The sequence below is a fragment of the Solanum verrucosum genome, unplaced genomic scaffold, assembly GCF_900185275.1.
Source record: "Solanum verrucosum unplaced genomic scaffold, falcon-dt-bn FXZP01000182.1, whole genome shotgun sequence".
Lineage (NCBI taxonomy): Eukaryota > Viridiplantae > Streptophyta > Magnoliopsida > Solanales > Solanaceae > Solanum > Solanum verrucosum.
In genome coordinates, this window is record NW_026020378.1 from 6,333,557 (window position 1) to 6,361,101 (window position 27,545).

Below are 27,545 nucleotides of genomic sequence, written 5' to 3' on the forward strand. Positions count from 1 at the left end.
TATTTAGGACTTCAGAGGTTGAGGCTTCTTCAAGAGATCAAATTTGTTGTCAGTTTAAGTATGAACAAATTATTCTTTACAGTCCAATGGAGATTCATTTTACATCCTGCAGGTTGATTGTCTTCAAGTGGATGGAGTCTTGCACAACCGGAATCTTGTATATTGTGCTTCTACCAGGTCTGTATGAGCAATTTGGACTCTTATTAAACATATTTAATTCTTCATGATGTTGATGCTTTTCGTTAATTGTAAATTTGTTAGTTACATGAAGAAGATAGTTTTATGAATGCTAGAATAAACAATGCATTGTGAAGAAATATATCCACACCATATATATTAGTCATTTTTTTTTATAACCGAGAAACTCCGAGGGCTAGCGGCATATGATTTGAAACTCGATGGATAATGAGCGCGCACCCTCTACCCTTTCCACTTAAATACTAAACCTTTGTCTGCGACAGGGTTCGAATCCCTTGCATGCACCTAATTCACATATCACATGCTGTGCTCTTACCATTAGACCAAAGACCTAGGACCCATACATTAGGGCATCTCTAACCCATAACACCAAATTTTACACTAAAATAGTGTCAACACTATTTTAGTGTCAACCATCTCCAACCCACTACACTAAATTTTACATTAAAAAAGAATATTCTCTTTGTATTCTTCTCTCTTCAATATTATACTATTATTCTAGTATTATTTATATTTTCAAAAGTTTTTTATGAAACAAGTTATAATAAAATAATTAAAAAGAGATTTAGTGTTGATGAATAGTGTTACACCAAATTTGGTGTAACACTATTCACACACTAAAATCGTGTAAGAATCGGTGTTGGGTTGGAGCACTAAAACACCAATTTTTTCGTTGGAAATGGTCTTAGGTATTACTTTTTTTATGAAATTGAAAAACTTGGACCATTTCTTGATTTGTGCGTGTCATCCGTGCGCAGTTAGGCATTGTAAGTAGCGAAACAATCTTATTCTAAAACTACTTGATGTTGGAAGCTTTATAAGTTTGTGAAGTGGTGGAATTTGGAGCATCTGTTACTAATGTAAAGCCTGGTTGAGTTGTATTAGTGTCTTGAAGATTGCTTAATCTATTCATCGAACAAAGTGCTAATCCACACTATTTCTGTAACTGATCTTTTTAAAGTAGTAGTACATTAGTTTGATTTTTTACCTACCGCGGTGGATGGGGTGATCTTGTGCTCCTCTTCTTTTCCTACTCATTGTGAATGAATCTTTGCTGTCATCCATTTTACCTAGTAACATTGTTATTCATGGAGACAGTAAGTGCTGGTAGAAAAAGTCCGTTTCATCTTATTCTCTGTAAAAACTTATGAGGTCCATACTTGCTCTCGGACCATTTAAGTTGGTCCAAGTTATATTTTGCTTGCTGCTCTGAATTTTTGTGTTCTCGGGTCATTTAATTGGTCCAAGTCATTACATATTGCTTGCTGCTCAGAATATTCATGTTTTTTTTTTCTGTTAGGAAGTTGAAAAATTCTTACATAACCAAAATGAATGCCAATCCACAAACAAACTATTACTACCCTCTTCCTTGTTATCTTCGTTGCTGTTTATGTTGCTAATGTTGTATTTTTGTTCTCCTAGTATTATTACATGATTGTCACTATTATAATAATCTTTTGTTGTCTTTTATTGGAGGACAACGTTCTTATCTCCCAATTGTCCAATCCTGCATCTAGTCCTTTCAGCAATGGCAACAGATGTCATAGTGTCTCTTTGTTGTTTAACCAGTTTTTATTTTTATTTTTATTTTCTGTAGTGCTGGTAAAAGTTTTGTTGCTGAGATATTAATGTTACGGAGAATCTTATCATCTGGAAAAATGGGTCTTCTTGTACTTCCATATGTATCCATTTGTGCAGAGAAGGTGAGGTTATCTTTTAGCTCTTTCAATATGCATATATGTAGCATATATAGTATATTTATTTCGTCTAGTGTCATGTTTAAACTTGTTCAGGCAGAACATCTTGAGGTCCTTCTGGAACCAGTTGGAAAGCAGGTTCGCAGTTATTACGGTAATCAGGGAGGTGGTAGTCTCCCAAAGGATACCGCTATAGCTGTTTGCACTATTGAGAAAGCAAATTCCTTAATTAACCGACTGCTAGAAGAGGGCCGTTTGTCAGAGCTTGGTATCATAGTGATTGATGAACTCCACATGGTATTGACTTTGAAATTCTTTTCTACTATTGTTTTATTTTATTTTGATGATATCCAAGCTAAACCTCTCCATAATTTTAAGTTCACTTTCTGTTTGCTCGGAGCTGCTGTTTTGGTGTCTTTGCTGGAACTCGTAATTAAATGCATTTATTCATCTGGTCTCTTGAGTTGTTTTCATGTTAGGTTGGAGACCAGAATAGGGGTTATCTATTGGAGTTGATGTTGACCAAGCTTCGCTATGCATCTGGTGAAGGAAATACAGAGTCATCCAGTGGAGAAACTTCAGGCACGAGCAGTGGAAAAGTTGACCCTGCTGGCAGTCTCCAAATTGTTGGCATGAGTGCAACTCTCCCCAATGTGACAGCAGTCGCAGATTGGCTTCAAGTAAGATGAAATTCATAGCTTTGTAATTCTTTTCAATTAAAATCTTTATGGGTAACATCCCATGGCAGTTTCAGAAGTGTGTAAAAGTTGGATACATGGCTCAACCTGTCATCCATAAAGTTTGTCCAACTATCTATACAGAAGGGGATTCTCTTTTTACACCAAAAGCTTTACGTAAAACAAAAATGATCATTTTATACTTCTACATATCCTTAGGTCAAATAGGTGAACAACAATAATCTATTTATACTTGTGCCATTTTCACTTTTCTTGAACAAGTTTCTACCTTTTGCATTCCAAATAAATCAAAAGATATGTTATGTTGTTGTTCTCCAAGCTTCCAGTTTTCTTCCTCTAACAATGCGAAACAAACAGAATTGGTCCATATCTATGTTGTGAAGCTGCAATATTAATAAACAGTAGTTTGTTGCTCATGACACTCCTTACACAAGCAGCACTAGCTCACTACATGGAGTGATCCATGTCCTCTCTATTTCCTTCTTCTTCAGATTATTCGTCATCAAGATTGAGTGAAAAATTGAGTACTTTATTTGGTCAATTGGTATGCCCCTGTTTTCTTCCTTCCAAACAAGTCCATGTAAAATGGCTTTCCTTGAATGATTTTGCTTTGAACCCACCATACTACCTTTTGTGATCCATCTCCTTCTGCTAAGTAGTCATTGAGTTCCCTTAGGAATTCCTCAACCCCACCTACTCCAAATTTTGTGTTGCCATCCTTCAAAGTCATTTGATCACACAACAGATCCTTCCAAAAAGTAATCCTTTTCCCTGTACATGACAGTATAACCAACGTACTTAGTGAACCTTTCCTCCCCTTCACATTCCCCTTCCTTTAGGTTCACCTCATCAGAGTATGTCATCTCATCCGACAGCTATCCATTGCTTATGTCATAACCCAGACCCACTGGGCATTGCGACTTGCGAACACCTATTCTGACACCTAGATAGGAGAACCCTTACCACCCAATTTAAGAATGAGCAATGCGGAAATAAATAAAACATAATCTAACATATTATTTAAGTATGGAATTACTCTTAACTTGATTTTTAAACAAAGTCCTTTGTGAAGAAACACACTAAACCCTCCCCAAGGAACTAGTCTAAATCGGTACAAGAGCTACTAAGAAGATACAATGTATAAAAGAAAACACGACACAACTCCCACCATAAGGAAAGAGAAGTAGAAGCTGTCGAAGATCATCATCGTCCCCACCTAAGAAACATTATTGGATCCCAACTATGCCAAGTGACATAACAAGAGTTGTATCAGTACAAACAACACGTACTAGTAGGCATCATTGGTCGATCCAAACCCACCATATAATATCATGCAAATAATCAAAGAAACATGCAACTTGAAGGTAAGATTAGGACTCCATATACTCTAACCCAAGTCACACCACCTCCTTCTGCTGTCAACTCTAATATTTAAACATTCATCCCTCTTTCCACTCCATATAAGATCATAGCCTAACCCTTCTATCACATAGAGATTCCCCCAAATACAAGAACACCACTACTTTGATAATGAATTTATTACTGTCCCGCAAATTCTCATGCCAACACCTTGCGTTGACAACACTCCAGTTATACAAAATACAAACAAGTAACCACAATTTAGCAAACATATATATATATGTGATTATAATCACAATTAGAAAATAAGTGGGACTCCAAGTCCTCACCCTGAGTCGATATACATAATAATCATGAACAACCTCAACACAACAAGCCATACCTGATTCCTCACAACCTTCAAATACTCGGACCATCAAAGATCCCTAAAACATTATCTACAATGTTTAATATGTAACCTTGGTCTACACAAGAACCGTCCCAACATTTAAACACAAATCCGATCACTTATGGATCAACATGTAGTGATCCCATTACAAGACTCTCATGGAATTCACACACAAACGGTTAGTGTATTGGCGTGGGACCCTATCCAATACTAATATATATATGTGCAGCATGACGCCCGATCCAATAATAATATATATACGTGTCGAAGTGACACCCGATCCAATAATAGTATATATATGTGCCGGTGTGACACTTGATCTAATAATAATAATAATATATATATATATATATATATATATATATTTGCCGGCATGGCGCCCAATCTAATAATAATATACATATGTGCCGGTGTGGCACCCGATCCAATAATAATATATATGTGTCGGCGTGGCACCTGATCCAATAATAATATATATATGTGTCGGCGTGACACCTGATCCAATGATAATAATAATACACATAACACAAACACAACCAACCATCGCCTACCCGCCATAAATCCTTCCGGAATATCTTTACTCATAATCCAATCACCCACAATTACCTTCCCAGTATAACACCCATCCACATCATAATGCCAACAATAACAAATCAAATTCATCATTAGTCTAAATCACAACTAACCATACATTCAACCATCCAGACTCCATGCCCGAAAGCCTATGCATGCAATCTTCCAACAATCTAAAGATATTATGCAATTGGAAACAGGTCTAACTACTTAGTTAAGAAAACCTAACCTACCTTGGTGCCAAACAGTTACTGCAGAAGTCTGATCACAAACCTTTGATCTTTTGTGAAACTTTAACTTGTTCTCGGTCTAAAATAATAACACAAGTATAACATAAATCACAATTGGTCTACGTTTGGATTATATCCAAATCCTAATCTCTAGGCCAACCCAGGGCCGGCTCTATGCTTTGGGAAATAAGGCTTTTGCCTTAGGCCCCCAAATTTTTATCAAGAATAAATTATGTGTTAAAATTTTATAGAAAAAATTGATTATTTATGATAAAAAGTATAATTTTTTTTAAAATATATTAATTTACCCACTTTAACATCTTTTGTACATTGTTAAAAATAAGAATTAATAGTGAAAAGTGTGGAACAAAGTGAATTACAAATTCTTTTTTATTTCGTTTTAAATTTTAGTCTCAAGCATTACTACAATCATATTAAAATGGGGTATACCAAGTCATCAACTTCTTGCGTCAAATTCTATGGTTCTAAATCTTATCTCTATTTAATATTTATCAACTTATTACTTGTATAATTATGTTAACAATTCATATAATAATTGTCTCACTAAAAGGATGTTTTTCAATGTTGAGTTGAAAAAATCTTACCTGAAACTAATAACTAAAAAAAAATAATTAAAATACTAATAATTTTCATCTAAATAGGGTAAGAAAAATAAATTTTGAATAAATATGTATATGAGGTTTGATTATATTTTAGGCCCCGAATTGAAATATCGCTTTAGGCGCCCAATCACGTTGAGCCGCCCCTGGGCCAACCTCATGATTATTCCACCCAAACTAGGGTTTTCTCACCATTAATTCACCTAAACTATCAATCCCATGGTTAAATGAGTGAATAACGGTCAGTTTCAAAAAAATGGTTAAATTAGTGAATAACGGTAAATAAATCAAGAACAAACATTTTAAAGAATAATCCAAGGTCTTGCAGCCTAAAATCGTCATAAACCGGAGTTTTCCCCACCTTAGGATGAATCCAAACCCTCCCCTAGCGCCACAATTGCCTTCTCTAAGGCCTAGGAATCGAACTACAAAAGTAGGGAATCAGATTACTCACCTTTATGAAGATTCCTGTTGAAAAGCTGATGATATTTGCTGTAGGTCGCCCATTCTCTTTTCCAAAATGTTCTTGGATGATTATGGCCGATTTTGAGGGTTTTCCTACATTTATAGCGACTTACCAATATAGTGGCCCAATCAAACCCCAATCTCGCTATAGCGGCCCTCATCAATTTTTTTTTAAAATCCTGCTATAGCGGCTGACATGCCGCTATAGCGGCATGTAAAGGACAAGACCTCAAAAATTCCTCCAAAATAGCTTATTTCGGAACACACTTCAAAATTTTGACGTAGTCAGTTTTACTCACTTGAATTCAGTTCCAAAAAGCTCTATGAACTCTTTAACGCATTAGCTAATAGAAAACCAATTTCAATTTAGACATTTCATCCAATCCTTTCCCGGATTGCCTCGACTTTACCTCGCTCAGATTCCGTCTGAGGTTAGCCTAGGCTAAAAAGTTTTTAGTCACTATTCCAATAGTTTTCTGACCCAATTTCTTTTATCAATTGTTTACTCAGAACGACCAGACGGATTATTATAGCTTAACTCTTCATATTCATCACGTATGACAAAAAGATGAAAAGAAGCTTCATACCTGTGACTATTATCCTTCTCCATGACATTTTCTACATTTCTACTCCAATATCCATTTATCCAATTGTGTTATGTTAAAGGTTTGAAAATAATCTCTAGACCCCCTGTGCCCCCTCTCACCAAAATTTAGGGCTTTGGTTCTTTTTGAACTTCCAAATGATATTTCTCTTCCTCCTCCTTTCCTTCCCATGAAGTTGCTTGTCATTTTCTCTAACCTAGTTGCAGTACTTGAGGGCATACAAAAAGCAGAATGGACACTATGCACACCAATTATTATTATAGCAAAGGCATGAAGGTGATAGATTGTCGTAAGTTTGGATGACAATAGTTGCGTATTAAAGAGCATTTTGTGCGTGAATTGTGAAGATGGAAAAAACATAAAATGGTTTTCTTTTGAAAGGTCCTTAACTATGCATCTTAATCTTCATTGTGCCTTGGGTTCTTGGCTCAAGAGCTTCCCCTCATATCTCCGGTAATAACTACTTCTTTATGACTATTTCTTTTGCTCAATTTTTCCAACATTCACATTGATAAGGGGTCCTGAACTATGGCAACCGTAGTAGGTCAAGCTTCTTCCCATCCTTCTTTGACTTCAAATTTAGTCTTATATTTTTCAGGCTGTCCCTTTAATCTAATACCAATGAGTTGTTTTCCCAAATGTGTAACTGTTTAGGCACTTTTCTCAATCACCCTATTGCCAGGCATGTCCACAATATGGGTTGGATAATTGGTACCTGAAGTGTCACATGGACTTTATCATCCCATTTTTGAAGTCACCCATAGCTTGCCCTGTTTCCGTCGAGCTACTGCATATGAGGTTGAAATATCCTAATCTATTTAAATCTTTTTAAAAATAAATCTTGATTTGTCTCACCTGGGACGAATGTTAGTCATGCCAACTTGGTAAACATGCCCGTTCTTCCTTCTCTCATAGCTTTGACAATCAGCAACACTCTCCTTTCTCTTTAGTCCATCCACATGTTTGGGTCCTAATTGTGCCGGTTCAATCTCAAGTTTCTTTTGATTTGTTAGAATTTTTATATCATATTGTTCAACTTAATTAAAACAATCATCTGAGGTCTTCCCTGTTAATTGTCACATGAGGAAAGGGAACAATTGATGCTACAGATCATCTTACTTTAAAGCGATTTGGATCACCGACTCTGGTGTAGTTCTAACTTAATTTTATTCCAGTCTTGTACTGTACCTGTTTGTCCTTTATGCATGTGAATGTGGGGAATAAGCCTCTTTGTTCCTTCTATCCTGAATGTCTCGTGAAGCTCTCGAAGTTGTTTCTTGCAGGCAGCTTTGTATCAGACGGAGTTTCGGCCTGTTCCATTGGAAGAATATGTAAAAGTAGGTAACACAATTTATAACCAAAAAATGGACATTGTCAGAACAATCTCGAAAGCAGCTGATCTTGGTGGTAAAGATCCAGATCACATTGTGGAGCTCTGCAATGAGGTATAATTTTCTCTTTTACTTTTGTTAGTAGAACTTTATTTTGTCGAGAGAAGTAATAGAAGGAAAACTATATCAATCTGAGATTTGTTAGGTTGTCCAAGAAGGCAACTCAGTGCTAATTTTCTGCTCAAGTCGCAAAGGATGTGAATCTACTGCTAGGCATGTGGCGAAACATCTTAAAAGATTTTCCTTGAATCAACTGAGCGGCCAAAATGAGTCAATTGATATTACTTCTGCAATTGATGCTTTACGAAGATCTCCAGCTGGGTTGGATCCTATTCTGGAAGAGACTCTTCCTGCCGGTGTTGCCTATCACCATGCTGGACTCACGGTAATGTCATTTTAAAGTTCTTTTGCTGTTATAGTACGTTTATTGATTCTTACGTGTTACAGTCAATGTTTTCTTTAGTTCTCTAGGTTTTCCTGTTTTTTCTTTTGTTTGTTTGGGTGGGTGGGTTCTCTTTCCCTATTTTGGAGTAAGTCTGCATTCATCTGAGATATTTTTCTACCTTGAAGGTTGAGGAAAGAGAAACAGTTGAAACCTGTTACCGCAAAGGACTTGTACGTGTCTTAACAGCTACATCAACCTTAGCTGCAGGGGTTAACCTTCCTGCTCGGAGAGTTATTTTTCGACAACCACGTATTGGTCGTGACTTTATTGATGGTACAAGGTACCGACAGATGGCTGGTCGGGCTGGTCGGACGGGTATAGATACAAAAGGAGAGAGTGTATGTTTTGACCATTTCCTATTCGTTTCTTTTTCTTGTTCATTCAGAGCTTGCATACTTGGAAAGGTGTAATTTGTAGGTCTGATTTACAAGCTATTCTCTGTAAAATGTTTGTTAAAATGTTACAATTTTGAAGTTGCTTACACCTGTTTGACTCTATTCTCATATATTACTATTTTTCTGTCTGTATTTGCATCTTTTGCTTTCTATTTAAGTCTTCACTGCAGCTGAAACTGTGCCATAAACTTAATATTGTTTTGTTGTTTATTTGCTTCAGGTGTTGATCTGCAAACCAGAAGAGGTCAAACGAATAACGGCACTTGTTAACGAGAGCTGTCCACCGTTGCATTCTTGTTTATCCGAAGATAAGAATGGGATGATCCACGCAATATTGGAAGTTGTTGCTGGTGGTATTGTTCAAACAGCTAGTGATATTAACCGGTACGTTAGGTGTACCCTTCTCAATTCAACAAAACCATTTGATGATGTGGTTAAATCAGCACAAGATTCTCTTCGCTGGTTATGCCATAAAAAATTTCTTGGATGGAGTGAAGATACCAAATTATACACAGTCACACCTCTTGGTCGTGCAGCTTTTGGAAGTTCTCTCTCTCCTGAAGAATCACTGGTAACATAGTTGTTTCCACTTACTACCACTTTATCATCATATCATTTCTTGTCAATTTGTTCTTTTAGCCAAATGGTCCTTGTTTACATTTTGTGCAATTTAGTTAAGTGCAAATATTGGGATGGGAATCCAACAATGGTCATTCTCTTGTTTTGTAGGTTGTCTTGGATGATTTGATTAGAGCGAGGGAAGGGTTTGTGCTTGCATCTGATCTGCATGTTGTTTACTTAGTGACACCCATTAATGTTGATCTTGAGCCAGATTGGGAACTGTATTACCAGAGGTTCATGGAGTTGTCTACCCTGGATCAGGTAACTGAACTGTAGAGTTTTTCTGCATAATCATTCGTTCATTTCTAAACGATTATCATAATCCCCCCCTTTTTTTTTTTTTTTGTATAGGGGGGGGGGGGCTGGTGTCTCTATTTCCCAAGATACTCTATGCTGTCCTCCTGTCTTTTTCCTGAGATTGCCCCATGTCCATCTTGTTGTGTTTACTTGGTTGCGTGGTCACAAATCCATAATAAAGTCCGAGCACAATGGCCAAATAGATTATCTTCATGCATAAAGTACTCGACCTAGAGGGTGTTTGGATTGACTTATTTTAAGTAGCTATTGGCTTTTAAGTTCTTTTTTAAATTATTTTTGGAGGTGTTTGGGATAGACACAAAGTGCTTAAAAAGTACAAAAATAAGCTAAAAGCTACTTTAAAAAAGCCAATCCAAACACCCCTAGTAGAAAAATGGAAAAATTATCGCAAACCTCCTTACATGCTGCCAATTTGTCCTTCACTTGCTGATTGTTCGGGAGTTGACCTTTGTTTTTGCCACACCTTTCTCCAATTTTCTCATTTGATGCGTTTTCCAATAGATGAATAATATGACCACTAGACTTCATGCATTACCTGAGGCAGGACCGTAGGACTTCAACCGCTCTTAAATTATCCAGCTCCTATCAATTATCTAAAACTATTTGTGTCTTGCCTTGACAAATAAGAATGGATTCGTTGAGCTTTCTAATGTTTGTCAGTTTGCTAGGGAAAGCGTGCTAATGATTCATGAGCTATGTACTGTATAGTTGAAAAAGAGTTCTTGTGTACAGGCAAGGTACTTTAGTTTGGAGCTAATTTCTCATTCTCTGACACATGAAGTCTATGACTCCTTAATGTTAACTGCATAGCATAAGTTATTTGTCTTCAAAGATTTGTAGGTGAAGTATCTTGCATCTTCAACTAGAATGCTAGGTTAACTGGTAAACTGTGGAGTTACTATTTTCTTTCTATGCCCTAAAATATCTTATTACCTCAAGGACTACAGGACAAAAAAAGTTCTTTAGCAGGAACAGATATTTTAATGATTGGTCACTTGGTTTTAAGTTCTTTATAATCAATGTGAATAATTAGTTAATGTTCAAAGTGATTTTGATGCTTCAAGACTGCCTGATTTTTCTTTAAGGTGGCATGCCAAGAGTTGAGGTCATCAGTTTGTGCTTGATTGCTAATATGATAATTGCCTGACATTACTGTTAGAATAGGAATAGGTTTATACAATCCTATTAGAATAGGAATAGGTTTATACAATCCTATTAGAATAAGAATAAGTTTATACAATCCTATTAGAACAGGAATAGGAATAGAAATAGAAATAGGAATACTAAATAGTATCTTACTTGGTAAAGGATTGTATTCTAGGGTCTATAAATAGGGTCTCAATGTAATAATGTAAACAACAACAATTCAATAATATTCTTTTCCTATATTTCTCACATGGTATCAGAGCCTTTACGATCTTGGTAAACGATCAAAGTGATTCCGCTGCCGGCGGGCGGCTATTACTCATATATGCCGCCCGTCTGGCCAACAATTATGTTAGCAAAAGTTGGGTCACCATGTATCTTTCCGGTGACTATTTTCTCATATTTGATTTATTTAAGCACTGTGCCATCATTCCGGTGACTACTTTCTTATATCTAACTTGTAGCACCGTGCCATCTTTTCAGTGACTACTTTTTTATATCTAATTTGTGTAGCACCGTGCCATCATTCCAGTGACTATTTTTTCATATATAATTTGTGTAGCACCGTGACATCCTTCCGGTGACTACCTTTTTTTTGCATATCTTATTTGCGTAGCACCGTGCATCTCTCCGGACTACTTTTCATAATTAATTTGTGTAGTACCGTGGATTTTACCGAACTACTTTCTCATATCTGAGTTGCATAGCATCATGTCTTTTTAGTGACTCCTCAGATTTGATTTGCATAGTTCCATTCGTCTTTCCGGTGACTCCCCAAATCTGATTTGCGTAGGGTTGTGCCATCATTCCAACCATACCTATATAATTTCTCTTTTTCATTAGGGTTGTGCCATCATTCCGACCCTACCCATATTATTTCTCTTTTTCAATGGGGTCGTTCCATCAATTCGAACTATCCTATATAATTTCTATTTTCTAGTTGGGTCATGACATCATTCCGACCCTACCCATATAATTTTATTTCTTAGATTGTGACCACTTTTAGCCATCAAATCTAATACTCCGACATATGAGCATGTTTCAGCCGGTGACTCGTTTAATATCGACTCGTCTATTGATTCCAACATGATCCATATACTTTATACTAGATTTTGAGCACTTGCAACAACCATTGCATTGTGAAGAAGTATATATGGAGCAACCACCTAATTTTGTTGCTCAGGGGGAGTTTAGTAGTTTTGTATGTTGATTACGTAAGTCACTCTATGGTCTGAAACAGTCTTTGCAAGCTTGGTTTGGGAAGTTCAACACTGTAATTTTATCACTCTCTGTTTTATCGGCATTATGCATCAAATTCAGTATTTCATGAGAAGACCAAGCCCATTGAGATTGATTGTCAAATTTGTGAAGTCGAGTGATCAACTTGCAGATATCTCACCAAGCCCCTCATCGGTCCTCGTGTTAATTACATTTGTAACAAGCTAGGTACATGAATTGTATGCACTAGCTTGAGGGGGAGTGTTAGAATAGGAATAGGTTTATACAATCCTATTAGAATAGGAATAGGTTTATACAATCCTATTAGAATAAGAATAAGTTTATACAATCCTACCGTGCCATCTTTTCAGTGACTACTTTTTTATATCTAATTTGTGTAGCACCGTGCCATCATTCCGGTGACTACTTTTTCATATTTAATTTTTGTAGCACCGTGTCATCATTCCGGTGACTACTTTTTCATATTTAATTTGTGTAGCACTGTGCCATCATTCCAGTGACTACTTTTTCATATATAATTTGTGTAGCACCGTGACATCCTTCCGGTGACTACCTTTTTTTGCATATCTTATTTGCGTAGCACCGTGCATCTCTCCGGACTACTTTTCATAATTAATTTGTGTAGTACCGTGGATTTTACCGAACTACTTTCTCATATCTGAGTTGCATAGCATCATGTCTTTTTAGTGACTCCTCAGATTTGATTTGCATAGTTCCATTCGTCTTTCCGGTGACTCCCCAAATCTGATTTGCGTAGGGTTGTGCCATCATTCCAACCATACCTATATAATTTCTCTTTTTCATTAGGGTTGTGCCATCATTCCGACCCTACCCATATTATTTCTCTTTTTCAATGGGGGTCATTCCATCAATTCGAACTATCCTATATAATTTCTATTTTCTAGTTGGGTCGTGACATCATTCCAACCCTACCCATATAATTTTATTTCTTAGATTGTGACCACTTTTATCCATCAAATCAATACTCCGGCATATAAGCATGTTCCGGCCAATTTTTCGGTGACTTTCTTGTTAAATATTGACACGTCTATTGATTCCAACATGATCCATACACTTTATACTAGATTTTGAGCACTTCCGGCGACCGTTGCATTGTGAAGAAGTCTATATGGAGCAACCACCTAATTTGTTGCTCAGGGGGAGTTTAGTAGCCTTGTATGTTGATTACGTAAGTCACTCTATGGTCTGAAATAGTTTTTGCAAGCTTGGTTTGGGAAGTTCAACACTGTAATTTTATCACTCTCTGTTTTATCGGCATTATGCATCAAATTCAGTATTTCATGAGAAGACCAAGCCCATTGAGATTGATTGTCAAATTTGTGAAGTCGAGTGATCAACTTGCAGATATCTCACCAAGCCCCTCATCGGTCCTCGTGTTAATTACATTTGTAACAAGCTAGGTACATGAATTGTATGTACTAGCTTGAGGGGGAGTGTTAGAATAGGAATAGGTTTATACAATCCTATTAGAATAGGAATAGGTTTATACAATCCTATTAGAATAAGAATAAGTTTATACAATCCTATTAGAACAGGAATAGGAATAGAAATAGAAATAGGAATACTAAATAGTATCCTACTTGGTAAAGGATTGTATTCTAGGGTCTATAAATAGGGTCTCAATGTAATAATGTAAACAACAACAAATCAATAATATTCTTTTCCTATATTTCTCACATGAGATAAATTTGTTCCTACAATCATGATGACTGTGATGGAGACATTTGTGTGCTCTGTGTTTTGATGTGCAGTCAGTTGGCAATCGGGCTGGAGTTCAAGAACCCTTTTTGATGCGAATGGCTCACGGTGCACCAGTTCGTGCATCTTATAGGTCAAAGGCTGGTACTAAAGGGCTGCAGGGAAAGTTGGATAACAGATCTCTGAATGACCATATGCTGTCAGATGAGAATATGCTTCGCATCTGTCGGAGATTCTTTGTGGCTCTTATACTGTCAAGGCTCGTGCAGGTAAATTTCCTTGAAATGAATGGAAAACACTACTGTTGCCCTCTCTCTCTCACCTCTTCTTCATTTTATTCATAGTTGCAGTGTAGAACACACTTATTATGTTTTATTGTGAATACCTGCTATTAGAATCATAAGTTTGGTGGTAGAATGTTAGAGTTAAATATTGGAAGAGTTATGTTCTAATGTGAGATATTGTCCCGTGTTGGACAATTATCATGTGTGTCACAACCCAAATTAGGGGCGCGTGACCGGCATTAAACAAGCTTGGCTCTCCCCCGCGAACCCCTTTCCCTGTTGTATCAACTAAATATAAAACAATAGCATATCATAGAATTGCATGAAAACATCACATATCTGAATAAGCTTAGATGAGAGGCATAGCTCGATTATACATATACATATATCAGAATGAGTCAATGCCAATGGAGCTTCTATGGAATTCATTACATATAAGTAGAAATGGGACATAGCCCGACATGTAATATTAATGGGAGAATTGACAAGAGAAGCCTCCACAAGTCTAGTATGGGGGCTTACCACTGAAAGTATGCAAGTGGTATTCAACTCGAGCAATCTGGTGTGATACTTGAACTTGTACCACAAAGGTCAATGAGGTGAGTATTCAAATACACATTAAGAGCCTGCTTGGATTAACTTAAAAGTTAGTCATACCTACTTTTAAGTCATTTTTAGCTTTTGAAAGTGTTTGACAAAGTTAAAAATAACTTCAAATAAGTTTAAAATGACTTGAAAAAAGTTATAAACCAAAAGTAGGACTCCCCCTACGTTTTATTTTTTTACTTAAAAGTCATTTAAAGTTTGATTTTTATTTTTTTACTTAAAAACTACTTTTTTTCAGCCTATCTAAACAAGCTCTAAGTCTCATCGACCTCCCTCTAAAAGGCTGGACATGTTTTTTTCTTTGTTAAGAAAACATGCACTTTAATATTAAAATCAGATTTTTCATGCACATCAATAACATCTCAAACTAATAAACATGGTAAATCATTAAAGAATCATTTCTTGAATTACAGTGCTCTCTGTAGGCCATAAACACGTTCTTTTCTCATTTCTGGGGAGTTTCCTACTTCCTACTAGACAGTGACATTCAACACATCTTGTCTGATCACCCACTTGATTGGCTAGTGGTGAATCCTTTCGTAATGTCATACTAATGGAACAAGATATGCTAGCAACCCTAGCCAAGTACACTATCATTTTAAGGTGGATAGACATACACACGTGGATTTTGGGGAATTGAACCCATACGTCCAGTGGCGGAGCCGGAACCAGAAATTTATACAAGGGCATTTTCTAGAATGTCACAGTTGTAATTTGAACATATGACCTAAAGCAATTTTGTACCCCCTTTACCACTATACTTGAATTTTTCTTCATGTCAAGGGGATTCAACTGCTCACATATAACCATAAGTAGAACATTTTTACTCTAATAGAAAAGGAAAATAGTCCTTTGATTATTCTAGATAGTCCAGAATTAAGGGATAATTCTATTCTAAATCCAATCCCTAAAAATCTGAAACTTCCTAACTTATCTGATATGATTAGATCCCATGTGATCAGAATCAGATAATACAAATCAACATGACTAATGTCATACTCTCATTTTAGCTCCTTTCCTTCAGAAGGGGAGCCCATAGGCGTGAAACTCAGATTGGACTTAGAAACCCCCGCGGAGTTGATCACTCACTTTGGCCAGGGGAGTGATAGAGACCATCGTTTTGTTGAGAGCGCCAGAGCCCTTCAGTGCTACAAGGATATAAAATTCCCAATGGGAGAACATGCTCTCAGAGAGGAGCAAAGAAGGTTGACTTGGAATTTGTTCAGTTAGATGGTCATCTAGATCTTAACTCAAACCTACGGGCGCCACCTATTAAACACACATCGATTCTCATCTGATCCAACTCGTCCTTCCACGGTACCCTCCCAGAGTTATTCCCAAAACCCTCCGTAAAAGAACGATCTGGAATCAGTGACATAATTTCCGTCGATAAAAATTGAATATATTGGAGGAGAAGTGGAGAAAGGGTTGAATACAAGACTACCAGATTGTATTCATTATTTACATTCAAATAATAGATACGTTGTGAATTACTAGATTTCTTTTTATACCTCAGTCTTTCTTGGCACTTGTTGAGAAGGTAAAATATCCTGCAACATATGATATCAAATTCTTATTGTCGCCTTAGTATCTAAAGGCCACATGTGTTGTGCTGTTTTGTCCTATAGACATAATATAGTTTTCCTTGTGAGAAACCAAAAAGATAAAATATCGTTCTCACGTTACTTTAAGTATCATTCTCGAGGTTCCGTTCATTATTTTGATGATAATTAAATTCTGCTCGGGGTAGGGGTATTACAATCTGTCTTGTGTTTATCAACTATAAATAGGTGTGCGTTGTATTCCTCAAATATTGTAGTCTTTAATATATCTTTCTATTCTCTTACTTATCGCACCTGCAAGTACTGAATCGATGATTAGCATCATTTTATTCCTTCAACACTTTTTTCTCTAGCTAATTGTTGAGATATTTTTTCTTTTTATGTATACATGTCCTCCTTTTATGTGTTCGGGTTCAAATGAATTTTATCAACTGTTGTATGTACACTTTGAGTGCTATGCGTTTCTTGTCAACCATTGAGTTCTCTCTTGCTCATCGATGCTTGGGAAGTAGTCTTGCCATAGTCTTCTTAATTCCAAGTTCTCATTATGTGATGAAGGAAGTGCCAGTTATCGAGGTTTGTGGTGCATTTAAAGTTGCAAGGGGCATGGTTCAGGCCTTACAAGAAAATGCTGGAAGGTTTGCTTCCATGGTTTCTGTTTTTTGTGAGAGGCTTGGTTGGCATGACCTTGAAGGCTTAGTATCAAAGTTCCAAAATCGTGTCTCATTTGGTGTGCGGGCAGAGATTGTAGAGCTCACCACCATTCCATATGTTAAGGTAACTAAGAGTTTCTCTTCCCTATATGTTTCTCCTTATTTTGGTCAAGTTCTTTAAAACTAATGAGAAGTCACCAGGGTTCCCGAGCTCGAGCACTATATAAAGCGGGTCTTCGGACACCTGAAGCAATTGCTGAAGCATCAGTTCCTGAGATGATCAAAGTACTTTTTGAGTCTTCATCATGGGCTGACCAAGGTGAGTTACGAGGATTTGGGACCACATTGATGGCCTGTTACTTACCCTAATGAGAATGCTTCATGTACTGGATGGAGACCATTACTTTCTTTGTTTATCCATGGAGTGGTCTATCTGCTTTTGACATCCCTATATTTGAGAAGCAAAGGGGACATAGTAAACTATGATGCTTATGACTCACTTTTCATAAGGTTCTGCAAGGTTTACTATATGTTATAACAAGCAACAGAAGTTGAGAAATGTAATGTCACCATCATTCTTGTTGCTTCAGTATGCTTCTTTGTTTCTTCCTTCTACCGTTCCTGTTTCCTCATAGTATGCGGGACTAATTTACTCTTATTCATTTGATGCAACACTATAGTCTCTGAAAGTTTAGATACTGCAAAAGTATATATTATTCATAGTGTTTGTACAATATTTATAAGAGAACAAGTAAAGACCAATTAAACTAATCAATCCCTAATTCTTAGGAAATCCTTGAATCAAGGGATTTCCTCTAAACTATTTTCCTAGAATAATATATTCTAATCCCATATTCACAGGAGCAGATTCTAATCAAATCTGCCAGCTTTATTTGTGGAGCAGATTATAATCAAATCTGCCAGCTCAATGGTGGAGCAGATTATGATTAAATCTGCCTACTCATTCAACACTCCCCCTCAAGTTGGCATGTAAATATCAAACATGCCTAACTTGCTCACAAAGGACTCAAAAGTAGTTCTGAAAAGACCTTTTGTGAAAATATCTGCAACTTGTTCTGTTGTTGGCACAAAAGGAATGCACACATTTCCATCTTCAATCTTCTCTTTAATGAAGTGTCTGTCCACTTCAACATGCTTTGTTCTATCATGTTGAACTGGATTATGAGCAATGCTTATGGCAGCCTTATTGTCACAATACAACTTCATTGGAAAACTCACAGGTCTTCTTAGTTCTTCCAAAAATCTCTTGAGCCACAATATTTCACAAATTCCGTGTGCCATGGATCGATACTCAGCCTCAGCACTACTTCGAGCCACCACATTTTGCTTCTTACTTCTCCATGTCACCAAATTTCCCCAAACAAATGTACAATATCCAGATGTAGACCTCCTATCAATAGATGAACCAGCCCAGTCTGCATCCGTATAAGCCTCAACATTTGTTTGCTCGTTCTTCTTGAAGAACAACCCTTTCCTAGGTGAACTCTTTAGATACCTTAGGATTCGATTCACAGCTTCTTGGTGTTCTTCTCGTGGAGAATGCATGAACTGACTGACTAGGCTCACAGCAAAGGAAATATCAGGTCTAGTATGTGACAAGTAAATCAACTTGCCTACCAATCTCTGATATTGGCCCTTATCAATCAATTTTCCTTCCTTAACAAACTTCAGATTTGGATCAATTGGAGTTTCAATTGGTCTACAACCACTCATTCCTGTTTCTTTTAACAGATCAAGAACATACTTCCTTTGTGACACTATAATTCCTTTCTTCGATCATGCAACCTCCATGCCAAGAAAGTACTTTAGCGGGCCTAAGTCCTTTATCTCAAATTCTGAGGCAAGACGTTCCCTTAGATTTTTGATCTCAACCACATCATCTCCTGTGAGGATAATATCGTCAACATACACTATAAGAACGGTTGTTTTTCCTTCCAGTGAATGTCGAGTAAACATTGTGTGATCTGCTTGTCCCTGCACATACCCTTGCTTTTTCACAAATTGAGTAAACCTTTCGAACCAAGCCCTTGGAGATTGTTTTAGACCATAAAGAGATCTTCTAAGCCTGCATATCTTTGACTTGTACTTCCCTTCAAAACCTGGTGGGGGATCCATATAGACTTCTTCCTCTAAGTGCCCATTCAAGAAAGCATTCTTCACATCCAACTGCTGAAGAGACCAGTTGAGATTTACTGTGATTGTCAACAAAACTCTAATTGAGTTTAGCTTAGCTACTGGAGCAAACGTCTCGAGATAGTCAATGCCATATGTCTGCGTGAATCCCTTAGCTACTAGGCGGGCCTTATACCTTTCCAAGGATCCGTCTGATTTGAATTTGGTGGTGAACACCCATTTACAACCCACTGGTTTCTTTTCCTCAGGTAAATCCACTAGATCCTATGTCTCATTTTTTTCAAGAGCTCGTAATTCCTCCAAAATAGCCTCCTTCCACTCGGGAACTTATAGAGCATCCTACACATTTGTTGGAATCTCCACACTAGAGAGTTGTGAAGTAAAGGCTGAATAACTAGGAGATAACTTTTTGTAGGACACAAACATAGACATAGGATATTTAGAAGTAAATCTAACACCTTTGCGTTTCGCAATAGATAGATCTAGATCTAAGGATTTAGAAATAGAATTAGTTGGAAGAGTACCTTGAATTATAGTAAGGTCTTGTGGGACTGATTTTTGGCAGTGTTGAGAATCTTCGGTCTTTTTTTCTTGAGTTCGGTTCCTTCTCGAATACGCATTTCTGTTTTTTGTTCTCTATTCCCATTTTTATTTTTGTCATTTGAAGGCGCTACAGGTTCAAGTTCAATTTCCGAGTTTTTATCATTTAAGTCACTTTGGTCCTTATCATCTCTTGGATCACACTTATTTATATCTTCTCCTACATCTCTCACATCAGTATTTATTGTAATATCAGGCTCTTCATTTGCTTGATATCTAGTTTCCTCAATATCACAAAAAAAAAGAATCTTCACCTACATGATACTCCCCCTGAAGATGAGTAGTAAAATAGAGTTGCGACTCAAAGAAAGTTAGGTCCATTGTGACAATTATCTTCCTAGCATGTGGATCATAACACTTATATCCCTTTTGACTTGGGGCATATCCTACAAAAATACACTTCTTAGCCCGCGGTTCAAGTTTACTACGATTATGGACATGAACAAATGTTGTACAACCAAAAACCCTCAGAGGCAGATCTGTAGTTAACCTAGAACTAGGAAAACTTTCTTTGAAAACTTTAAAAGGTGTCTTAAATTCAAGAGGGCGAGATGGCATCCTATTAATAAGGTAAGTGGCAGTCAAGAGAGCCTCTCCCCAAAGGTGTTGTGGAACTTTACTAGTAAACATTAAAGCTTTCGTTACCTCTAAAAGGTGTCTATTCTTTCTTTCGGCGATACCATTTTGTTGAGGTGTATCTGGACAAGAGCTTTGGTGTACTACCCCAGTTTTTCTAAAAAAACTTCCTAATTGTTCATTAAAAAAATTCACGGCCATTGTCACTCCGAAAAATCTTGATTTTCTCATTGAACTGTGTTTCCACCATGACATAGAAAGTCTCAAACACATTTTTAACCATGTTAAATTAGGTCTTAGGCCTAACTCACACCCCAAAAGCTAACTCAAAGGGAGGAGGATTGCCCAAGCCTTATAAAGAGTCCACCCATCTCATTAACCACCGATGTGGGACTTTTGTCATTCTTTAACACCCCACCTCACGCCCAGTGCTTAGCATCTTGTGCGTGGGGCAATTTTTGATTTTGGGGGCCCCAACATCGGGTGAGACAGGCCCTGCTCTGATACCATGAAAGCTTAGATACTGCAAAAGTATATATTATTCATAGTGTTTGTACAATATTTATAAGAGAACAAGTAAAGGCCAATTAAACTAATCAATCCCTAATTCTTAGGAAATCCTTGAATCAAGGGATTTCCTCTAAACTATTTTCCTAGAATAATATATTCTAATCCCACATTCACAGGAGCAGATTATAATCAAATCTGCCAGCTCAATGGTGGAGCAGATTATGATTAAATCTGCCTACTCATTCAACAGTCTCCACTTTCCGTTTGTGCAAGAAACCACAGTTCAATATATTGTACTGCTGTTGAAATGCATATTTCTGCTATCCCATTTTTCCTTCTGCTGACATTCCTTCACATTTTCATCTATGCTCATAAATGCTCCAGTGGTTTAAGATTGCCATATTAAATGATTATTTGTTTGTCTATTAATTGGGTAACTTGTTTTATCAACTATGGAAGGTTCTGCACAACGGAGGATCCAATTAGGAGTTGCGAAAAAGATAAAAAATGGTGCACGCAAGATTGTTCTCGATAAAGCTGAGGAAGCAAGGCTTGCTGCATTCTCAGCTTTCAAGTCGCTTGGACTTGATGTGTCAACGCTTGCACAGCCTGTCATATCTACTGCTGCTGGACATGGTGCTCACAAAGAAGCTAGTACCTCCTCTGCAGAAGGGTCGACTAGTAGCTTTATTAGCCTGGAGAATGCAAATCGAATCTCTTCCACATCCATAGAAAGAAGTAAGGAGGTCAATATCACTATTCCTGATGCTGGAGCAGAAAATGCAAAAAGCAAAACAATTGCTGACAAAGAGGCATTTCATATAGAAGGATCTAATGGTCTTAATGCTGAAGTTAATGAATCTACTCCTCATATTGATAATGCAAAGACTTCCCCTTATCCTACTTTAAAAATTAAGGGCATCGAAGGAGGTGGTACATGTACTGATCATAATCATGCTGGGAAACAACACTGTGAAGGAGCTGAGATATGTAATGTAAGAGTCAAAGAAACATCAGAGAAGGGGCCTATGAATGCGACTGCTGTTGTTGGTGGATTTGATACTTTCCTGGGTCTCTGGGAAGCTGCTGAGGAGTTTTACTTTGATGTCCATTTCAGCAAAAAGTCTGCACTGAACAGCATTGCCCCATTTGAAATATATGGCATAGCCATTTGTTGGGAAGATTCTCCTGTCTATTATGTAAATCTTCCGAGGGACTTATTTTGGTCCAACAGCAAAAGGAATAGCCAATCGTCGCCCATTACCAGTGGTGATATTGGGAATGTTCTACCGCCAAATCTTCAGTGGGAGATAGCGATACACCGATGGAATAGAATTAGTACCATAATGAGAAAAAAAGATATAAAAAAGTTTACATGGAACTTAAAAGTTCAGATTCAGGTACTCAAGCATCCTACTGTTTCAATTCAGAGAGTTGGTGGTTTGAGTCTTTTGGTCAAATCTCTCGGAGTGGATCTTATTGACAACAATTGCTATCTGTTGTCTCCTGTTCCCATTCAAGATGCAATTGACTTGTGTATAGTAGCTTGGGTCCTCTGGCCTGATGAGGAGAAAGGTTCTAACCCTAGTATAGAAAAGGTAACCCTAATATCTCGTAATAATCAGCTTGAACATATTATAATTTATACATTTGTTCTCATAGAGGTTATTGCTGTTATAGTTATACATAGTGTTGTTTTTGTTTCCCTTTGTGTAAGGTCTATGAAATACTGTCGCTAAGTTATCAGTGAACTAGATAACCTAGCCTTTTGTTGTCCTGGAACATCTAGTGCCCATTGAACAATTGCTGACTATAAGTGCATTATTGTCTAAAAACTTTTCCTCTAAGGTTGCCATGTTCCTGCAGGAAGTGAAGAAAAGGTTATCCATCGAGGCTGCTGCTGCCGCTAATCGAAATGGTAGATGGAAGAATCAGATGCGACAAGTTGCTCATAATGGTTGTTGTCGTCGAGTAGCACAAACACGAGCTTTGCGTTCTGTTCTATGGAAATTAGTCATTTCTGAAGGACTTGTTGAGGCACTTGGAGCAACTGAAATGCCATTGGTAGGGAGATATTGCATGTGATCCATTTCTAGTGCAACCATACAATGTTTTATCCCTTCTAGAAATCATTGCGAAGGTGGATCATCTTTCAATCTAACTTGTGATGGATTGGGATTAAATAATGTAAAATATGGGAAATGCAAGCTTTTTCTGTGGTCCTTGCTATGGGGCATCAAAGCTATCCAACCAAGTAACTGGTCAAATCTGTAATAAGTTAATTCATTACTGCCACATCCAGGATCTTAGGAAAGGGGAGCTGACCCCAAGTTTTTGCAACTTTCTTCCGGTTCTTTGCGATAAATAAATTATTGTCCATAGAATATTTGGTCTTTTCCTAGTATTTTAATGCTTGCCCAGCACAAGACAGACCTGGATTATGTGTGATGAATTCTAAAATTTTTATCGAATAAATGAACTTTAGAAGAAAATTGACATAGGTGATGTGTTATTCTATCATTTTTGTTCTCTTTCTTTATGGGAGGCAGAACAATCTGGCATGAGCCTAAAAGCCTAAGTACATGTCAGTTGTACCTAATAGGGTGTTCATCAAGAAGTTTGCTTTCTTTAAAGTAGTAATTGTCCTTCCCCCCTTTCTACATGAAGAACTGAAAAAAATCCATTGAGGCATTTGCAGATGTGTAACATCTATTATTCACTGTCTAATCGATTCAACAATCCGTAGAAAAACATTTTTTTTCAGTTTTGTAATTTTAAATAGAGTATAGATGCAATGAGCTGAAGTATCTTTGTCTTGAAGAAGGCCTATCACACTATTAAGAATGTTTTCATCTTCATCTCTTCCTTCGTATAATTTAGATGCTATCGTACTTGTTTGGTTCTCAAGCAAAATAGAACTGCTTCTTTTTCTAAATAATTCAAGCTTTAATACTTGAAAGGATTACAAGCTTTTTATTCTTGTTTGGAGAACAATGATGTAAATATTCTCCAGAGGGAAGTTCTTATTACTTGTTAAAGGGTATGCCATTCCCAATGTTGGAAGTAATTGATATATGTGTTTATCTTGTAGGTCAATGTTCTTGCAGACATGGAGCTCTGCGGAATAGGTGTTGACATGGAAGGATGCCTACAGGCACGGCAAATTCTGGGAAGAAAGCTGAAGATTCTGGAAAAGGAAGCTTACAAGTTGGCTGGCATGACTTTTTCATTGTACACAGCAGCAGAAATTGCGAATGTACTCTATGGGCATCTACAGCTTCCTGTTCCAGAAGGACGTAAAAAAGGAAAGAAGCACCCTAGTACTGATAAGCATTGCTTGGATTTGCTAAGGTACTAAAAGATTTTTCTGTTAATATGATCCCTATTGAAGGAAGATACTTTCTTGCCGCTTAACTCTGATCTTCTCCTACTGCATGATTATGTTTTATGCAGTTATCTAGGGTCATTTATCCTCTGGTCCCCCATCCCAATAAAAGAAGTAATAAGAAAGAACTTTTAGCTAGGCCCAGTTGCATTGTTAAATCACAAGGATTTATGTCATTTTAGTTTAGCTTCTTCCATAGTTGATTGTGTTATCCTCTGTCTATAGCGACTAAACAATCCAGCAGATCCCACCCATCCAATTAGAAGAAGTGAAGAGAGCCTTTGGCCAGGGCCAGATTAACCTTCAGACCACTAGTTTTTGCCTCTTCTTGGTTTAGTTCTTTTATTGGTTAGTTGTTTCTTCCTCTTTGTCTATGCTGCCTATTTATCATCATTCCCTCGGTCCACACCTGGCAGTTTCACTGTTTAGACACAAGTTTTTATGTTCTTTCCTTGGCACAGTTGTATGTCCCTCTTTATCTAGGCTGCCTATTATGACTACAATAAATATCCATATATACAAGACCAAACCAGTTGGAATGTAGACTTAGTTATGTTGGTATCTTACATTAGGTCTGGTGTTTTATAGGAGTTCCTTTAGTTTGTTAGGGATTGGTATTTCAGTTGTAAATGGAGAACCTCTAGTCTTAGAGAACCCCTAATTTTGTTTTAAAGAAAGTTTTGAGTGTTGGAATAGATATTGACTATTCATATAGCACACTCCAAACAATTCGGGTTAATGCACATTGGCACAATAGTTGTTTGTTTGAGCAATATGTGACGTTGTACTTCTGATGTCTTGGTTGTTGATATGATATAAACAAAAATTGTGAAACACCATGGTGGGTCAAGTTCTATTCTCTGGTAATTCCTACTTTCTGGTGATCAATAGGATATGCAATAAGTACTGCACATCTATGTAATTTTCATTTACTGTTTCTGTTTTGACCTTTTACATGTCTGGATTGAAGTTTTTCCCCTTTTTTCAGGAATGAACATCCAATAGTACCTATAATTAAAGAGCACCGTACTCTAGCAAAACTCTTGAATTGTACATTGGGGTCGATCTGTTCACTTGCTAGACTATCTATGAGGACACAGAGATACACACTGCATGGTCATTGGCTCCAGACGACAACAGCAACAGGGCGACTGTCAATGGAGGAACCTAATCTTCAGGTTCCCTTTTATTCCATTATTTCATTGTTATTAGTGAATCATCCTCAAAGATAATATAACCTGTGTTGGTTAATTTGTTTTGTTTTATTTATCTAGTGTGTTGAACATATGGTTGACTTCAAAATGCATAACAAGGATAAAGACGTTTGTCCGTTAGATGTCAATAATTATAAGATCAATGCTCGTGATTTTTTTGTGTCTACTCAGGTATCTCTTGATTAATTTTAAGTTACTTTTTATATGAAATTATCTTTTTGGATGGTTTCAGTTGAATATTGTACTTACTCTTTCACAGGACAATTGGTTACTATTAACAGCAGATTATTCCCAGATAGAACTGAGATTGATGGCCCATTTCTCTAAAGATTCCTCGTTGATCGAACTGCTTAGTGAACCCCAAGGTGATGTCTTCAACATGATTGCTGCAAAATGGACAGGTAAAACAGAGGCTATTGTGAGTCAAGAGGAGCGAGATCAAACTAAAAGGTTGGTTTACGGCATTCTTTATGGAATGGGGGCTAAGAGCCTTGCAGAACAAATCGATTGTAGCGCAGATGAAGCTGCTGAAAGAATCGAAAGCTTTAAAAGATCTTTTCCAGGTGTTGCTTCCTGGCTACAGGAAGCAGTTACATCTTGCCGTGAGAAAGGGTGAGATCAATTTAGTAAAAGTGTGTTTCACCAATTTTTAATAGTTCTTTTTCTGTTTATAGTTTCTTTATTTCTTCTATTTCGTTATGATGTATTAGATGCAGTTAAAGAATTTTTGGTTGAAGTATTTGAAACTAATTTGATCCTCCTAAAATCAAGTTAGTGAGGCACTATAGTTGTTGTTTGATGTTTTAATTTTCATACGAGAAGGCACTCTTGTTTATGTTGACTACTTGATCTTTCCTTCTCCTTTTTCATGTTAAGCTTGTAAGGATCTAGTTAGTGGTTGTAATATTACTCCATGTTTTGCCTTGTGCCTGCCCCAGCAATCACAGAAACCTGGTTCCGTCCTTTTTGATACACATATGTTTCTTATAATTTCTTGCAAGGTCTCACGTTCAGGGTCACTTTATTGGCACTGTTGCACGTAGTGCTTCGTAAGTTCCATCTTTTGTTTCCTTCTCCTGTGCACTTGTTGAAAATTTCTCATCCTTTGAATGAGAAAATGCCTGCCGCAGTATCTGATTCATATACGTCAACTGGTGGATCTTCTTATTCTAGGAATCTTTTTATGGATTATTGTTTTCATCTTTTAATTTTATACTATGCCTCTCTATTTCATTCTCTTTCTTTCGTTCTCTCTCTCTCTTTCTCTATCTTCTCTCATTAGATATCTTTCTTCCATCTCTTAAATCTTCCCATTGCCTTTTTTCCTTATATCCTTCTGGTTGTACATCATGCACCCGAGTCATTAAACCTAGGAGTAATGTTACTATTCATTAGTTGAAAGATGTTGACTTGACTTTTCTCAGTTCAGGTTGGAAATCAGAAGATCATGTATATTATACATGTTGTGTTGTTTTATAAGACATTGCAGGCGGTTGCTAGGCCTCATATGTTGCACACAGATTGTTGATGGCCATGTTTATCTGCTGAAACCTGAAAATGAATGACTTTGCAACTGTTCTTTCTTTTAATAGTTCGATCTTCGTTCTTTCTAAGCTAGTCGTATTTTTAGTTGGTGCAGTAACACATTATTAATTCTCGTTACATATACAACCTTTTTTATTGGTATTTCTTAAATAGTTGCCCTTGCTTTTGTGATGCAGTTATATAGAGACCCTCAAGGGACGAAAGCGTTTCTTGGCAAAAATTAACTTCGGAAACAGTAAGGAAAAGTCTAAAGCTCAGAGGCAAGCTGTGAATTCTATCTGCCAGGTTGTTTTGCTTTCTTTTCCACTTCTGAGTTTTGCCCCATCCTTCCCTTCCTCAATTATTTGCC

At 37.0% G+C, this 27,545-nt stretch overlaps 1 protein-coding gene across 1 annotated transcript in view; it reads left to right on the forward strand.

The window, feature by feature from the left end:
• Window positions 1-27,545, forward strand: part of LOC125838817 (helicase and polymerase-containing protein TEBICHI) — a 39,663-nt gene that overhangs the window by 7,942 nt on the left and 4,176 nt on the right. Inside the window, exons 5-23 of the mRNA XM_049517846.1 lie at window positions 113-177; window positions 1,796-1,901; window positions 1,992-2,192; window positions 2,375-2,575; window positions 8,117-8,278; window positions 8,370-8,609; window positions 8,795-9,007; window positions 9,285-9,635; window positions 9,794-9,946; window positions 14,161-14,376; window positions 17,118-17,336; window positions 17,414-17,531; window positions 21,512-22,650; window positions 22,919-23,116; window positions 24,144-24,403; window positions 25,426-25,615; window positions 25,712-25,822; window positions 25,911-26,263; window positions 27,373-27,481. Of these exons, the coding sequence (XP_049373803.1) occupies window positions 113-177; window positions 1,796-1,901; window positions 1,992-2,192; window positions 2,375-2,575; window positions 8,117-8,278; window positions 8,370-8,609; window positions 8,795-9,007; window positions 9,285-9,635; window positions 9,794-9,946; window positions 14,161-14,376; window positions 17,118-17,336; window positions 17,414-17,531; window positions 21,512-22,650; window positions 22,919-23,116; window positions 24,144-24,403; window positions 25,426-25,615; window positions 25,712-25,822; window positions 25,911-26,263; window positions 27,373-27,481 (4,605 nt within the window). The remainder of the gene's footprint in view (window positions 1-112; window positions 178-1,795; window positions 1,902-1,991; window positions 2,193-2,374; window positions 2,576-8,116; window positions 8,279-8,369; window positions 8,610-8,794; window positions 9,008-9,284; window positions 9,636-9,793; window positions 9,947-14,160; window positions 14,377-17,117; window positions 17,337-17,413; window positions 17,532-21,511; window positions 22,651-22,918; window positions 23,117-24,143; window positions 24,404-25,425; window positions 25,616-25,711; window positions 25,823-25,910; window positions 26,264-27,372; window positions 27,482-27,545) is intronic.